The 17,491-nt window shown below is 46.7% G+C and overlaps 2 protein-coding genes across 2 annotated transcripts in view; one reads left to right on the top strand and one right to left on the bottom strand.

Moving 5' to 3' along the window:
- The window catches only part of LOC147722286 (THAP domain-containing protein 1 B-like), a 143,305-nt gene extending 132,786 nt beyond the window's left edge, over nucleotides 1-10,519 (bottom strand). Inside the window, exon 1 of the mRNA XM_086964796.1 lies at nucleotides 10,375-10,519. The gene's annotated coding sequence lies outside the window, so the exon portion shown is untranslated. The remainder of the gene's footprint in view (nucleotides 1-10,374) is intronic.
- A 292-nt stretch (nucleotides 10,520-10,811) lies between these two features.
- Nucleotides 10,812-12,685, top strand: LOC147722285 (uncharacterized). The gene has a single exon (XM_086964794.1). It carries the CDS (start codon nucleotides 10,945-10,947, stop codon nucleotides 12,334-12,336), a length of 1,392 nt encoding a protein of 463 aa, XP_086820920.1. The 5' UTR covers nucleotides 10,812-10,944; the 3' UTR covers nucleotides 12,337-12,685.
- Nucleotides 12,686-17,491: the final 4,806 nt, after the last annotated feature.

Raw genomic sequence — 17,491 nt, 5'->3', positions numbered from 1 at the left:
CGATCTTGGGGGCATTATCTATCTTCGAGTCCCCCGTGAGGGACTCCAACGTGGCCACAGCGTTGAGATTGGAGCCCCGAGTCTCCTGGGGGCCATTTGTTCGTTGAGAGCCCGGCGAGGCTCATTGCCCACAGTCAATCCACGAGCCCAGCGAGGCTCAACGCCCACATCGTGATTGAGAGCCCTGAGAGAGGCTCTGGGGCATTTTTGATTATCTTGAGAGCGCTGGAGCTCTAGATTGCGCATTTGCTTTGTGAGCCCCTGAGAGGCTCCTTGCTCACTTTGTTCTTGAGCCCTCCTGGCTCCAACGTTGTGCATCTGTATTTACAACTGTCCAGCACTTAGTGGACAGTTGCCACGTTTAGGCTTTGTGTCCTGTGCTGCCTACGCAGACCTCCCTGACACTGAGACTCAGGGCATTCCGCCCCTTTCGCGGCCAGTTGGCCTGAGGGACATTGTGAGTGTTGTGCTTTGTGCACCCCACGCATTGTAATTTCTTGCTATGTGATTCTTGCGCAAAATGTTCTAACCTGCACCTCATGTGCAATTGTTGACATCCCACTTTAGGTTTATCCACTTTGCTAAATGTGACCTGCATAGAGGATTGGTGATGTCCCATTTGATGTTATCCACTTTGCTAAATGGGACCTGCATAGAGGATTGTTTAGGTTTATCCACTCTGCTAAATGTGACCTGCATAGAGGATTGTTTAGGTTTATCCACTCTGCTAAATGTGACCTGCATAGAGGATTGTTTAGGTTTATCCACTCTGCTAAATGTGACCTGCATAGAGGATTGTTGATGTTTCATTTTATGTTTAGGTTTCCTTCCCTTTGCTAAAAGTGAATTGCTTAGGTGTTGGTATTCCTTCCTTAGGTCCTGCTGATAAGGTCCTAGTTACCTGCGTGATTACCTACAGTGTTTTAGGGTTGCGTAGGAGGTCTTTACTTTTCCAGTGATTGCTGGATGTGTGTTGCATTTATAATTTTGGTGCTAATCATTCTAATGTTTATGTCCTAAGTGTATACCTACCAGTATTATTTTCTGACAAGTGCCTACCCCTGACAGTGGTCCATGTGGCCCTGTCCTGTACATAATTCCCCTTGTAAATTCTGCCCGTGCCCCTGGCACATTGTAAAGTTTGTGTGTTATCTAATGTGTTTTGTTTATTATAATACAAAGGCTATTTTTTATATATCCTTGTGTGGAGTCTTTCTTTGTGGTGGGCCTTGGGTGTTGTTGCTGGGGTGCGTGCGCAAATACTTAACTCATACCGCCTCCAGGTTTAGCCTAAACTGCTCGCGCCACGTTACCTAGAGGGCGAGTGGGGGTTACCTTGGTGTGTGACTCCCTTGCCCTGACCTTAGAAATGGTGATCCCTGACTGACCTCGACGCGAGTCTTGGCCGGCCAGGGTCCTGTTTCTAACACGCATGACCACAAATTATTGAACAGTTCTCGTTCTTGTGCAGAGATGAGAGCACCCAGTCCCAGTTGTGAGAACTTAGGTGTTCGCCAGAGTCACAGTGATGAAAATGAAGATTTACATCCTTCTTAAACCACTCAACGTTGTCAAAGACCCTTACGGGTCAAAGGGCCTCCTCACCACTTGCAGGACTTTTTGGTGGGATAGACCCTCTTTTTCTGTGCTAGAATTCCCTTTCCATCTCTCTGCTTCTCCTGGTTCTACACCTATTGGCTTCCACTCATCCTTGCTCTTTCTAATCCTCTCCTGCACCTCTATCTTTTCTTCCGCTTTCACCGTCTCTGTCACTTTCCTCTCTATCCTTGCCTATTTTTCTTCAGTGTTTGATTCTACCTGCGTGTAGAAGAAAGGGGGGTATGTTATGATTTCTCTTGTGTTGCGGCCGCGTGCCTCTGTAAAATCTTACTGCCCTAATGTCCTATGGATACGTGGTGATCCTTGCGACCTTTGCAGTTTGACAAGTTGCAGCTGGCTGAGGCGTGAGGGACGCTGCGACTATGTGCTGTGAAGCATAAACCTACTGGAATCGTTACTGTGGTGTTAGCGTTCTAGTGGCAGCCAGCCTGCGTGTGACGTAACACGCGCCGGCAGAGAATGCGGAACTGCGCATGCACGAACAGCTGTTCGCGCCGCTCAGAGCTCGGCAGAGCGCGATCCCTACAAGACACCCGGCGCTCTTCCCCCGAGATTACCTAAATTAATAAATGAGTATTTACCCTTACACCTGCCTCGGAGTGATCATTTGGGAGGGGGTCTGTGCACTTCTACAGTGGCGACGAGGAGTGGGATCTGTCCACTCAGAAAAAAAAAAGAAACTGCAGCCTGGCAGGATCAAGAAAAGTGGAGGCACAGGGAAACCCAGGACAAGATCACCCACGCCACCAACCTGCAGAAGATGGTGGGAGGCGTGAAGTCACTACAAAACCGACGGGAAGAGCGTGGCATAGGCGCAGAGATACACTCCGGTACACTAAGAGCCGGGGAGCCAAGAAGCAAGGCAACCTGCACAGAAGCACGGTAGGAGCACGCAAGCACCCCCCACCAAGGCCCTGGCTGAAAAGGGTGTCCACGAGAGAGCGGGAAGAAGCGTACCCAGCTCCACCACGTCGCAAGCAGAAGGCGCCAACGCACCTGGCAGCCCCAGAAATCAGGGAGGGAACATTAGCACGCCTGGCAGCCCCAGGAATCAGGAAGAAGGGCCAGAGAGACAGGTCAGGATGAGCAGCCAAGCGTCATCACTCACAGCACCGATCCCGTTTCTACCCAAGCCAGGAGAACCACAGATGAAGTGGGAGGACTGGAGGGAGTACTTCAAGAACTACTTAGAAGCCCTGGATGATGAATCCACTGACGAATTCTCCTCCACAAGATGGAAACGGATATTGCGGCACAACCTGGGCCCAGAGGGCATAAGGGTGTTCACGAACATAGCGACGACGACGCCACAAGCAGTTGACGCAGATGTCTTCAAACAGGCCCTAGATGATCTAGACGCCCATTACCGTCCGGCTGTTTGTGTCTCCATAGATAGGTTCAACTTTCAGCAAAGAAAAAAAGGCGACGGAGAGTCAGTCGACGACTACGTGGCAGCCCTGAGGAGACTAGCAGTCACGTGCAAGTACGGGGCACTGGAAGAAGACTTCATCAAGGACCAGATAGTAATGCACACCACCAACAGGAATGTGCAGGACAAGCTATGGGCTCACGGCGAGGCAACACTAAAAAAAGTAATTGCAATGGTGAAAAAAGCTGAACTCTCCAAGCGATGCGCAGAAGCCGCGAAAAAAGAGAGTGTGCAAAGGGTCATGGTTAACAAGATCGATGACTCGGAACCAGTGGTAGAAGTGGGCGGGATAAATTTAACACAGTCCGTTCCCCCACTTCTGTACTTTAAAATGCGTCCCAGGACGGCAGGAATGGTATGAATTTAAAAAAAATATTGCGTGATTGTCCAGCCCTGTGTGTTGCACATTAAGGAAGGCCTCTGCAGTTGCCACAACCTCTTCCCCTTCCCCTCTGTGTCACGGGGATGGGCCTGCAAAGCATCACTGTGGGAACAATCAATCATCACGCGAAAACGGCAACATTTGGTGGCCCTGCGGCTAGAGTGTGATTTACACTTCATTTAGCTACAGCATCGGATTAGGAAGGCGGGCAATTTGGCATGGGGCCGGTGCTTCAGAGGCACCTATGAGCCGTTTTTTTTTAAGCCTCTGTAAACGGGTACAATATTCCTACTGTCTTCGCCAGGCCACTGTAATGAGGTGCCAGCATCCCGGGCTCTCTCCTGACCCTCTGTAATTTGAGGCTGGGAACTCGGTGTTGCTCTGGCCTTTGGGCATTGTGGTCTGGGCCCCCTGCTTCGTGGGGCCGGCCTGGCCAGAAGCAGTGCCATTCGCTGCCGGGCCATCGCCTTCAGTTTATGGGGGCAATGGGGAGGGTGTGAATAGGCATGGGCCTACATGGGGAGGCTGAAAGAAGAGGTGATGTTATGGCCGTTGTGCACTCTCACTTCAGTCTATGGTGGGCTGGCAGGGGGGGTAAGAGAAGCGGCCTCCCAAGAGGCCAGGTGTTGTCACCTCAGCCCTAGTACCTTTTAGGCCTTGTTGCTGGGTGCAGGGCTTAAATGATTGGATATAACATTAAGATTAATCTTGAATCGCTGCACAAAATGTGTGCCTAGAAAAGTACACAATGCACTGAGTGGAACAGTGTCAGTGCTGTAAAGTAGCATATACAACAATAGTTAAGTGAACACTGCAGTACATGCAGATGTCAGCGAGACATAAAGCAAGTGCACAAGTGGTATAACCAGATGGGTCCCGGATTATAGGTGTAACTGACTAAAGCAGAATTAAACTATTATAACACGAACTGAGCATCACCTGCAAATCATGAGCTCCTGTAAAACCAGCTTCTTGGATCTAATTATCAGAGGCTCCTATGCTGTCAGACTGAAAGGATGTTATGCAGCTACAGAAAGGGGTTTATGAACCAGTGTGTTTTAGAAGATATTTGATGCACACAAAAGAGGGGTGTTCCTAACTTTGTGGTAGTTGCCTGCGAAAGGTCTGTGCAATTTGCACTTTGTTAAAAGTGGGCTACAGTTTTTTTTCTAATTTATTGTTATGTATTTTTTTAGGATTGCGGGTCTCTGGAACATGCAGGAATCTCTGCTTCATGTACAAGCACAAGCACTTTTAACAAGAGCTGCCTGCTTTGGGGCCACTGTAATTATGCAGCAATGGAAGACAAAATTATGTTGCAGTTTTGGCTAAATTATGCAGCAAAGAAAGGCTGCAGCGTAATGTGAAGTATATTTTCTGATACTTTATTATTTTGACTTTTTTACACATCCTACAGTCTCTGCGAAGCTTTTGCCACAATAATAGCAGTTTAACATACAAGTGCAGCAGTGAGAACGGTGACCAATCAACCTTTGTAAAGGGCTTTCTACTTCACAGCAACACAAGTCACATGTTTTGATCCATTTGAGCTACATACAATTTTTTAATTAAAACCATCAGATTATGCGGCCGAGAATGTATTATGTGGAAAATATGGCAGCGCTATAATTATGTGGAAAACATTTCCAAATTAGGTTATTTTGCCATTCATGTTTGACCTTCCTCATGCAGTCTTTGTTGGGTGGTATCACCTACAGTGCTTTTTGAGAGACAAAGGATGAAGATGTCTAATAGTGATTGCAGAGGATAGTAGTCTCAAGGGAGAAAATAACTGATTGAGATCATTTGAGGACCACTACCTATTTCTGCATCTACCACTGTTTGAGTCTCATAATTTCAGAATTGATGCATTTGCAATTCTCATTGCTAACTAACTTGAGTAGTAATTACACAAACTATTAATATAATAATTGTACCTCATTCATCTGATAATGCAAGAGCATCTGCAAAACCAACAGGTCTGGGTTGTTTTAGGTGTATATATTCATTTTTGAGTGCTATTTCTAGATACAATAACAGGAAACCAAAAGGCATCTAATGCTGGCGTCATTACATGTTGCATGAAGCACATACAAAATATAGGACTACAATTTTGCATTGACCGAGGGGCACTGAAAGATGTACTAAACAGTGCTCCCCAACACAGGGGCCTCCTGTCATAGAATTTAAACCAAAATGTTATGTTCAGAAATGGTTAGGAAAAGGGAGAAGAGCTGATGGATGAACCCGCATGGCTCGGAGGCAAACAGCACCTGGTTCCTCTAATAAGTGTATTTGGGACATTCTGTGATTGAAAACGTATCCCACATTGTAAATGTATTTTAATGTCATTAAATAATATATTAAACCTCAAATAAATGTGTATCCATTGGTTGTGGGTACCAAACATACTAAAAATCGGTATGTTTTGCTCTTTTTAGCCTCACCTCTGACTCCGCCCACTGACCCAATCCTCTGGTTATTCCCACCTCCTGATGCTCCACCCACAGTTCCCCTACTTTTTTCCCCCCACTTCGACCACTGCGCGGAACCATCGAGTAGACACAAGATGGCGCCGGGAGACAACTGCGGAACCAGCAAATGGGCAGGAAGACCTGGGCAAGCAGGGAAACAGCCCTCATTCACCAAATCCATGTGCTATAGGTGTGGAAGTGCGAACCACGCAGCCCACGATAAACGCTGCCCCGCTTTTCGTGCGAAGTGCATGTTCTGCGGCCTGGTAGGCCACTATGAAAAAGTGTGTCGGAGGAAAGAGAAGAAACCAATGGTGAAATACATAGCGCACCAACAGCAGGAAGAAGGCGTCGAGGAGGAGTCAGACGAAGACGACAGAGTGTTATGCATCGAGGAGCAAGTACTGGGTATCGACACTCAGCGTTCTGACAAACCGAGAGCGGACATGTTAATAGGAGTCAAAATCAGAATCGCGATTGACTCTGGATCCCCGTACACCATTGTGCAGAGATCGGTGTGGGAAGAGGAATTCAGACTGAGCCTGGGCCCACAGCTAAACCCGCCGGACATCAGACCAGTGTCGTACACAAGCAACCCGATTCCCATAGTGGGATACCGGAGCCTGAAGTTTGAATTCAGGGGGAGAACAGCCACATGTAAGCTGTACGTAGCTGAGAGGGGCCCCTCCGTTCTGGGATGGAGAGACCAGGGAGACTTGGGGATTAAGCTGGACCCAGGAGGCAAAGAACAGGTGCTGCTAACAGATAGTGAGCAATGGCCAGACCTAGAAAGGGTGAGAAGAGAATTTCCCAACGTCTTCGGTGGCAAAGTGGGGAAACTGGAGAAGTTCATGCATAAAATCGTGCTCAGAGAAGACTCCCGGCCAGTATCCCACAAGGTCCGCAATGTGCCCATTGCAGTGAGGGAAGCAGTCCAACAAGAACTGTCTTGACTGGAAGAGCAAGGGATCATCAAGCCGATCGATAGCTCAGAGTGGTTGGCTCCCTTGCTGGTCGCCAGGAAACCCAACGGCAAGGTGCGCCTATGTGTGGACCTGCGAGCTGAATAAGTGCTTGGTGGTGGAGAAGTTTCCCCTTCCTAGGATAGAAAAAATGTTGGCGGGAACCAGGGGAGTGAAATGGTTCTCCACAGTTGATCTCACGTCAGCATACCACCAGATCGATCTACACCCGTCCAGCAGGAAACTGACGTCTTTCTTCACCCCCTATGGTTGTTATCAGTTCCGCAGGATGCCCTTCGGACTGGCGTCTGCCGCGGCGGTATTCCAAAAGCTCATGCACCGCCTGTTCAAAGACGTCAAAGGAATCCAGTACTTCCAGGACGACATCCTGGTAATGGGGAAGGATCGTAAAGACAACGACACCAAGCTGGACAAAGTGCTGAGCGTTCTACAGGAGAAAGGGCTCACGGCTGAATGGGAGAAGTGCAGATTCGGAATGACATCCGTCACCTACCTGGGGCACGAAATAAGCAGACAAGGGATCACTCCCAAGAAAGACAATGTGAAAGCAATCTGCGAGGCCAGAGCCCCGACCAACAAGGATGAAGTACGGTCATTCCTGGGAATGGCCGAGTACTACAGCAAATTCGTCCAACATTTTGCTACGAAAACGCACAGATTACGACAACTGATAAGAGACAAGGCGTCATTCCAGTGGGATGACGAGGCTCAGAGAGAGTTCGAGGAGCTGAAAGAGAACATCAGCCAGGCCGTACCATTGCATTGACATGACCCAGTGGGAGTCACCATCCTTACCACTGACGCCAGCGAAAAAGGTCTGGGTGCAGTCCTCGCTCAACAGAGAGACGACAATACGGTTGAAACACTCAGCTTCGCGTCCAGAGCACTGTCGCACACTGAACAGAAGTTCAGCGTATTAGAGAAAGAGATGCTGGCTGTTGTGTGGGCCATGGGAAAGGTCCGGCAGTTCCTGTGGGGCACGAGGTTTCGCCTACAAACTGACCACAAGCCACTAGTCAAGGTGCTCACCTCGAGTGGGCATGCCACGGCCATCCCGCGGATTGCGAAGATGACCCTCAAACTACTAGAGTACACGTACGATGTAGAGTACATCCCGGGGACACGCAACAAAGTGGCGGACTATCTCAGCAGGGCCTCAGCCATGGAGGAAGCGCCCACGCCTGCAGAGGAGAATGAAGAAATGGTAGCGGTAATGGAAGACATGGAGAGAGCGATCAGCATACAAGAATGGGCATGCGCATATGGAGAAGATGAGACTTTGGAAGAGATCAAGAGGTACCTTGTCAATGGGTGGCCAGAAAAGAAAAGGCTAAAGGAGGTGCCTAGGAAACTGTATGAAGTGAGAGAGGAGTTATCCATGAGTGACTCAGGAACATTTCTGTATCGCGGGGACAAGGTGGTGCCACCAGAAAAGCTAATCTCTACATTGCTGAACCAACTGCATGACGGTCACCTCGGCATCGTGAAGACCAAGTCGAGGATGAAGCAGATGTACTGGTTGCCAGGACTGGACATCCAGATCGAGAGACATGTCAGGGACTGCAACCAATGCCAGGAGTCAGACAAGGTGCTCAAACCTTTGAGGCCGGCGTTGGGTAATTTTGAACAACCCCGTGATCCATGGGAAGATCTTGCTGTTGACATCCTAGGGCCGATACTGGATGGACAAGGAACGGCCAAGTACTTGTGTGTACTGGTGGACAAGTATTCCAAATGGCCAGAAGTGCATGTGCAGAAAGAAATGGACTCGGATGTAGTCATAAAATTCCTCACGTCGGTATTCCTAAGGGAAGGCATCCTGAGGACTATATTGACAGACAATGGCCCGCAATTCACATCCGATAAGTGGCACCGATACACAGAGAGGAACAGAATAAAGTCCAAACACACCTCAGTGTATCATCCGGCTAGCAATGGAAAGGTGGAAAGGTTTAACCGAGTTCTTATGGGGTAAATTCAAGCTGCCATTATGCAAGGAAAAGACTGGGAGGCAGAAATTCTGAGAATGCTGTGGGCGTACAGAATCACTCCCACTGCAACAGGGTACAGTCCCTTCCATATCCTTAGAGGCAGGCATCCGTTCACGAAAGACAATGTAGTATGGAGAGAAAAAACGGTCACCAGTAATTGGTCGCCTGCCGTAGTCCAGCACAACTTGGAGAAGGCCCAAAGAGTGTACACAGACCACTACAATCAGAGAAAGAGAGTGAAGGACTCGACTTTGGAAAAAGGGGAATGGGTGAGAGTTAAACAAGCAGTACTGAGGAAGGGAGAAAGCAAATACAGCCCACCCCTACAAGTGGAGGAAGTGTACAGCAGAGCAGCCCCTCCTTAGCGATGGAAAGGTGTGGTCTCAGGATCGCATGGCGAAGATAAACAAAATTGTGCAATGGCTGGAGGAGAAAGGAAACTGCACTTCCGTTCAAAAACAAGAAGGAGAAACTGAAGAAAGAGAGTCAGTTGACAAAAGTCAGGGAGGCAGAGATGCGTGCATAGAGAGTGAAGAACTGGTTGAGACGAGTGTGAAGGAAACACCAGCAAAAGAAGAGGCGACACCCAGGAGAATGGGACATGGTCAAGGAAGAGAAAAGGTGAGGAGCCCCGCTCCCGAGGTTGTCCATGAAGCCTCCACTCCGGTAAGACGCATGCGCGCTGAGAGAGTGATAGTCAGACCTTCACACCTCAGAGACTTTGAGTGAGAAAACATTGAACATTGAACTGTAAATGTCCGTTGTGTAAAAGGAGGAGATATGTGGTGTTAGCGTTCTAGTGGCAGCCGGCCTGCGTGTGACGTAACACGCGCCGGCAGAGAACGCGGTGCTGCGCATGCGCGAACGGCTGTTTGCGCCGCTCAGAGCCCGGCAGAGCGCGATCCCTACAAGACGCCCGGCGCTCTTCCCCCGAGATTACCTAAATTAATAAATTAGTATTTCCCCTTACACCTGCCTCGGAGTGATCATTTGGGAGGGGGCCTGTGCACTTCTACAGTTACCAGCCTTGGTGTCTTTCATGATTACAACACATTTAAAAACAAAAAAGTCCCAATGGCTAAGCAGATTACTTAAGCAAAATACGTTCCTCATACCCTCCATTCGCGGGTTAGGTGCAACTGAGCCAGAGTTCACAATGAAACTAATGGCATGGAGCAACATTTCAGGTACAGTGCGATTAAAACAACAGGGCCACAACCAATTTGCATAATTTATTCATCCCAGGATGCTTCGCTCGTTCTATATATTCGTTCGCTTCGGAGAACATGTAAGGCTACATCACGACAAAAACCCAAGTGGGCATCTCCCTCTGAAGCAAAAAAACAAAAACACAAAAAAAAAAAAACCTCAAGTTGCTAGCGCCTGATACGGACAGCAATCACTAAGGACAATCGTGCGGTAAGTACAACCGCTGCCAACCGTCGGCCCAAGCCTCGGTTTGTGACGCTATCACGGAGAGATCCCCTCCCATTACCTAAGAGACGTATCGTATTCGCGCTGCCTTTCGGTAAACGGCGGACTCCGTCCACATCCGCCCGTAGTGTGATGGCCGCCGAGCTAACCTGCTCCAACAGGGCGTCGAGAGTGCACAATGACACGCATTTCCCATCCTTTGCGTCACTTGACTTGCGCAGCGCATGCGTCTTGTGCGTGCACAGTATCGAGAAACACTAGAGCGCGAACAAAAATCCTTGTTTCCCAAAATATCTTCTTGCCACGATATGTTTACTTGACAGTGGCGACTACCATATTATGTGTAATCGTCACAACTGCTGCAATATATAGAAAAACTCAAGAGTTTCGAAAGCACGCCTTGGACTTTCAGAGACGGATATACTTAAAGAAGTCTAACATTCGTTCCCCGGAAGAGAAACCTTAACGGCAACCACGCCCATTTACGCGCTTTAGATGCGCGAGAACATCTGACGAGTTTCGAGAGAGTCGTGGTGCGTCTCCATTTTGAACTCTGTGCGAGAACCGCGAGCCTTGAGAGTCTGACGCCAGCTAGGGCTTTCTGTTACAGCGCATCACCGCCCGGTTAGTCATGGATAACGCCCAAAGTAGCGCGGGCAGCGTTCACGCTTTTTGGTGCAATATCTGCAAGGTGGCGTGCGCCTCTGCCGTGAACCTGCAGACGCACTTTCTGGGCTCCAAGCACAAGATGCTCGAGAAGGCATTGAAAGCACATGGGATTGTTAAACCGATGACTTCTGAACCCGCTGGCCCCGGGAAGGTACCCGATTGCGCTATTACTGAAATGGACTCCAGCTCTGCGCGGACCCTGGAGGAACAACTGGATGGGTGTCGTAGCACCGAACCTGCTGTGGGACTTGAGTACCTGTTTGAGTATCGTTCGCAGGGTAGTTATATGTACTACGAGTGTGTACTGTGCAGCTGCGAAGCTGGCCTCACTAACATGTTCATGCACGTTGTGGGTGCGAAACACCGACTGGCTTATCTCACCAAGCACCATCCCGAACTCGCCGAAGTAACGGGCCGCGGCTCCGAGCTGCACAAGAAGCTTAAGCTACTTGCCGCGCAGGTGGAGGAAACAGACGGCCGCAAAAAGATCACTGTGGTGACAGACGCACAACTGCTTAAAAGAAAGTACGGAATAGACGACGAGGACCTCGGGACATATAAGTCGAAGCGAATCGACTTTACCAGTGACGACTTCTGCGTCGAACCGGCAGCCCCACCTGCGGCACCCGCTACTAACCCCGGCCCAAGCCCATCCTTTCAGGAGCTGAAAAGGGTTCATGCCGAGGCTACTAAAAAGCAACAACAGGTACCAGAGAAAAACGACGATGGCTTTGCTTCCAAGAAGGAACTGCTTGAATACCTGAGGCAGTTCCAGATCACCTGCGAGGACGATGCTACATTTGTCCTGAAAGTCACTCAAAGTTTCACACAGTCTTTAGTAAAGTATCGGGAAAAGGCCAAAGCTAAAGCAGAGGTGGCAGCAGCTCCCCCAGAAAATGTAGCCCAGCCACAAACGGAAGCCCCTCCAGTTACTGGTCATAATATATATACAGAGTACCCACCGAAAAACCCTCCTACCCAGAAGATGTTGGTGTCTCCCTACAACGCCGAGGCAAGTCGATCAGCTGCTGGCACTAACCCGACCCCTACCATCCCAGTTTCGAACAAAATGCCTCCTGTCTCAACATCTCAGAATCCCAAGAACGTAGGTCCTGCAGCAACAAATACTCAGGCCCCGCAGGGCTTTCCCGGGGGCTCACTTGGACCTCTACAGGAGACCAACAAAGCCACAATCGAGTTTTTCACAAGCATTAAGAACATGGACGCCGCGGAGGTTTCGGCAACTCTTCGCAAGATCGCTGCCACTAACCCGGCCTTCAGGGGCATCGACATCCCCAACGTGATAAAGATTCTCTCTGAGAGCGGTAGCTTGAAGCCGTCCACCACTGGCTAAACAACGCACTGGGATGCTAGCATAAAAGGAGTTCGGTCCTTCGTTTAATAGTTTTTTTTTATGGGTTACCAACTACATTCCGTTTCTTAATCCACATTTCACTCGAGGTTCCCATCCGATTTGGGCATATTGCTCTCTTCTAAACTGATGGGCGGCTACATTATTTTTGCATTCAAAGTGACAGACTGCTTATTTGCTTTTGTATTAGGTGTACGGTTTGTTTGTGGTTACGTCTATGAATATGTTCGGTCCATAGCGCGTACAAATACCAGTAATTTCTTGTACGCAGGGCTGCGAAGCATCTCGTTTAAATATCTGACAGGGGCGAAATAAATATTGCTGAAACCTATTTCACCTCTTTGCCTGTAGTTTATTTATTGCTTGCCTTGCCCACGTTGATTTTCTGTGTACATGTCATTACCTTTATTGACCTATGCAGTTGGATACACGTGTAAACATGTGAGTTTTCAAGTTGGCGAATCCTTGTTTTTCCATTCAAAATCACTTTCTTGTTGAGCCTCCCATACATCCGAGCTGTTGGGGTAAAATGGACCTATAGTCGTCTTACAATGGGTGTATAGCCTAACCCCTGCTTACTATTGGTATATGTTCAGTTTTCTCATGTGCTTCCCTTTCTCCTGTGCTATTTTTATTTATCGATATACTTCTTTCTGCCCATCTTTCTCGCCCTTTTCTCCCACTGCATGCTTAGTATAGCTCTCTACCCCTTTGCGTGGTTCTCCCAAGCCCTTTGTGTTGCTCTACATTGTGTGCTGTGTTCCACTCTTGTTTCATGTTCCTCCATTGCCCTATACTGTGTTTTTTTGTTAGTTGTTTTTTGGACGGGAGGGTCGGTCTTTCTGCTGTCTGCCCTTCTGCTTTAAAAAGCTTTTATTGCTCTACTTTATTTCATATTTTAATTCTCAATTGCCCGCAGGTCTTGTAAACTCGAACACCTGCACTCAGTTATGTGCAAATCTTAGTTACTTTTTTTCCCTTCATGCGGCAGCAGAAGACTTGTTTGACTGAGACAGTCTTGCTCACTTTAATCGTCTGTACAATGCCATGACTAATAAAAAATCATTTTCCTCGTCGTATTTTGACCCATTTAATCTGTACGACTTGTTCACCATTTTTCTAAAACAATGCCTATTTTGTATTGGTCTCTTTATGGTACAGAAGTGTACATTATGCTGCCAAGACATTTTATGAACATTGAATTGTGTAGTACGTATCTATGGTATAGTCTATTTTCTGAATGTATGAATTCATTTCGCTCTACATTTCTATGTGTATAATAATGTACATTGTACTGCTTCTGCATTTGTATTAAAATGCATCACTTCCTACATGAACAGCCCTGTAGGCATGCATAGGTAAATATCCGGTATCGTATCTGCTGTTCTGTGTACTTTTGATTTGCCTGTAGTAGTCATCATCTGCTGCCATATGAATCAAAATAAATGGACTAAGATTTGCTCATGGCTCTTGGCGTGCCTGTGATAGCACAATTTGCAAACAAATAGGAAGCGATTGTATGCACGTTGTGGCACAAGCCCATCTTATTGCATACCTGGTGACTTTTTTAATTTTTTTCCTTCCTCTTCCTCCTAACCCATCCACTTTTAGATCCGTAAATACAAAAATGCTGACCTATACAAAGTCAGGGCTGCTTAATCATGTTGTGCAGCTGATGTTTTGGTTTTGCTTTTAGGCAATAGGTCTCCAAGGTGAGTCCTGTCTGCTTTGCCAATGCTTGTTATATTTGGAAAGTGGACGCGAGGGATCTGAACTTTACAGAGCATTTGCTGTTGTATTTTTTAATATATTTAGAGTATACATATGTGTTATTGGTAATTCATCTTCACTGCTTGGTCCGTTGAATAGCCAATCCCAGTTTCTTCATCCACCACAGTGTTACTGTTGCGCAGTGGTTTAGCCAACATCAGCAACTTTTGGCAGCACAGTGTCTCCATTCATACAGAAAATAGTACTATGGCCTGTGGGACAGTTCAAACGTATTTTTGTAAAAGTGTCCTCTCTTCATGGAGTAGTAAAAAACAGCTGACTAAAAATGTGCTTGAGTATGCACCCATTCGATCTACGTAGTAAGAAAGTGTCCATATAGTGGCTTCCTTTCTTTAGAGGACTTTTAAGAGATAAATTGTGGGTGCACCATACCACTCCCAACATTTTAAGTGGAGTTTCTTCGTTCCATAGTTTGAAAGGACTTTTGGCTGGGTCCAAAATCAACCCTAAATTGTTGAAGTGTGAAAGGTAAACTATGGCTTGTTGGGGATAGAATGGTGGATTACCAAAGAGGGTGCAAGGAGCTTTTTGATGCCACACATGGTGGCGGGTAGGAGAGTATGTTTGTCAAGCGACCTTAATGGCATGTCAGGTGTCTATGACCAGAACAAAATTTGTCCCCCCCATAAAAGTATTTAAAAGTTTTCCACCGCCAGGGCCTCCCTTTCAATAGTACTGTAGTGTTTCTCTGCTCCTCTGATGTCTCTAGAAATAAAATAACTCTTTCATCACCCTCAACCAGCTGGGTAAAAACCACACCGAAGCCAAAAGCACTGGCATCCACAGTGACAAATGTCTTTCTATTAGGATCAAAAGTATTGAGACCAGGAGCCTGCGTAATAATATCTTGACCTGACAAAAGCCTCATTGTGTTCTTGATTCCACACAAATACTGTCCCCTTTTTAAGAAGCTGCCTCAACGTTTTCACAATCAAAGCATAGCCTCTCACAATCCTTGTATAGTACTCACCTAACCCTAAAAATGAGCGCAGGGAGTCCTTACCATATGGTTGGCTAGCCGTGTCTAAAGCGATAACCTAATCTACTTTGGGGAAAATGCCACTCCTCGTAATTCTAATACCCAAATAGTCAATTTCTTTGACTAAAACATTACATTTATCCTTGCTCACCGTCTTACCTTTAGTCTCCAACACACTTAATACACCATCCAAAATGTTGTCATGCTCCTTGCAGGTTCTCACAAAAACAAAATGTTGTTCTGGAAAGCACTGAGGCCAGTCCAAAAGGCATCCTCAAAAATCTATAAACTCCAAACGCGTAACAAAAGCTGTGAGGTCTTTAGAAAAATCATCAAGGACAACCTGGTAATAGGCAGATTTAAGTTCAATTACAAAAAATATTTGGCCCCATCGACAGCTGCTAATAATTCTTGTATTCTGGGCAAAGGGATAAGTATTGACCACACTATTCTTGTTCAATGACCTCCGGTCCATACACAATCTCAATTCTTTATTCTTTTTAAGTATAACGATTGCTGAAACCCATTCTGAACTATCTGTAGGTTCGATGATGCCTTCAGCACACAAGGCATCCAAATGGGCCTTCAAATTTTACACAACACAAACTGAACCATATGCACTTGTGCTGGACGGAGATGGCTCCTTTTATGAGTTTGATCCTGTGAGCGAATCCTTTTATCTGACCTACTTTGTTCTGAAAAACAGAACTGTTTGGCAAGAATACACTCCACTCTTGAGTCCCTAATATTTACAGAATTTCACCGAAATGTCCTGCAACCAAATGTGACAATCTGTACCTGGACACAAGATGTTACCCAACTTACCCAGATCATACCATTCCACAATTTTTCCATCAGTGGCCACATACATTTTTGTAAACATATTGCGTCCTTTAACCCCTTCCATGCTGATGACGGCCGGGAGCCGTCATGGCACACACTGCTCGTGTGCTGATGACGGCTCTCAGCCGTTATGACCACGCCTGTGATCGGAATGTGCCGCATAGGAGCGGGATTCCGGCCGTGGGCAAGGGGTTAAATTACAAATTGTCCTCAAAATACCCAAACATGCCCATATCAAAATTGCCAAAGGCTGTGGTGTTGATATCGGTGTACTTTAAGTTGATATCCGACCAATTTTCCAAAATATCAGACAAGATACTTATGGGTGACCTGCAGTCTGCCATGACTTCCGGACTCCCTTCTCCAATATGAACACCGAACGGTGCCTTGCATGGTACCTCCACGTATTGTTCATGCACTCTGACAAAGGATATTACACTGTAAGTACATTTTCTAATTCATCTTGAACGCTGGGAATGGAATTCATATATGTATTTGAAGATGCTTTTGAAACCCTGCACGCACTTTGAAAATGGCCATACTTACTGCATTTTATACACTTCTTTCCTAAAGCAGGACAATCCCCACAATTAGCAAGATGCATCTTTGAGCCACAGCTGTAGCAACTAGGTTTACTGCTCTTCCTAGTTCCCATTATACTCCGTTTCTTAACCGACGGAATGGCACATACAGGAGAAGGCTTGGCATTATCAACCGTAATGGATTTGTCAGACTGAATAGACCTCTCAATGCCTTTTGCAAGATCCAAAACTTCCGCCAAAGATTACAACAAGTTAATAATCTCTCTAGGACTTTTTTAGACTCACAATTGAAGACAAATTGGTCTCTTATACAGTAGTCAACGTTGGCCCCAAACTCACAATTGGCCGCCAACACTCAAAGTACGGCACCATACTCTTCAATAGATTCACCAGCATACGGTTTTCTTATATGAAAGCTATGTTGTTCAACCATTACATTAGGCTCATCCACAAACTGTTTCTCCAATCTAGCAACTGCTTCCTTGAAAACATTCCATCTGTCACCTTGACCTTTTGGAGCAGTTACAGGAGTTCAATTCTCAAAAAGTTCGATGGCTGCTGTACCTAAAAACGAAATAAAATTAGAAAGCAATTATGTATAAGTAGAAGACTTGTATGAAAAAAACGCAAAGAAATATACTCAAATTAGCACAAAACAAATGAAAAACTTGATTGAGAGTAATAACCTTCAGAGTGCACACAACGACTTTAAGTACATTAATAGCTGGTGAAGTGTGTGTGTCACTGATACACAGCAGGAAAGAGTTGCTCCAACCGGTGAAATACACACATGAATACCAGGAAATGCTCTGTAAAAAGTGTGCTCATCACTGAAATACACACATGAGACTGGGGAGAAAGAAACAACTGAGCTGTAGCAAGACCAGCTCCAAACGACAAATTCCTGGATTTTCCCCAAGATTGCTGGCACATAACGTGTCTTGCGTGCTGCTGTCACTGGAGATGGACCGCAGCTGTAATC

Source organism: Lissotriton vulgaris, chromosome 4_1 (assembly GCF_964263255.1).
Source record: "Lissotriton vulgaris chromosome 4_1, aLisVul1.2, whole genome shotgun sequence".
Lineage (NCBI taxonomy): Eukaryota > Metazoa > Chordata > Amphibia > Caudata > Salamandridae > Lissotriton > Lissotriton vulgaris.
This window is presented reverse-complemented; position numbering and strand designations above follow the sequence as displayed.

Coding starts and splice junctions, on each gene's coding strand:
- LOC147722285 (XM_086964794.1), top strand. CDS start 10,945: ATGGATAACGCCCAAAGTAGCGCGGGCAGCGTTCACGCTTTTTGGTGC.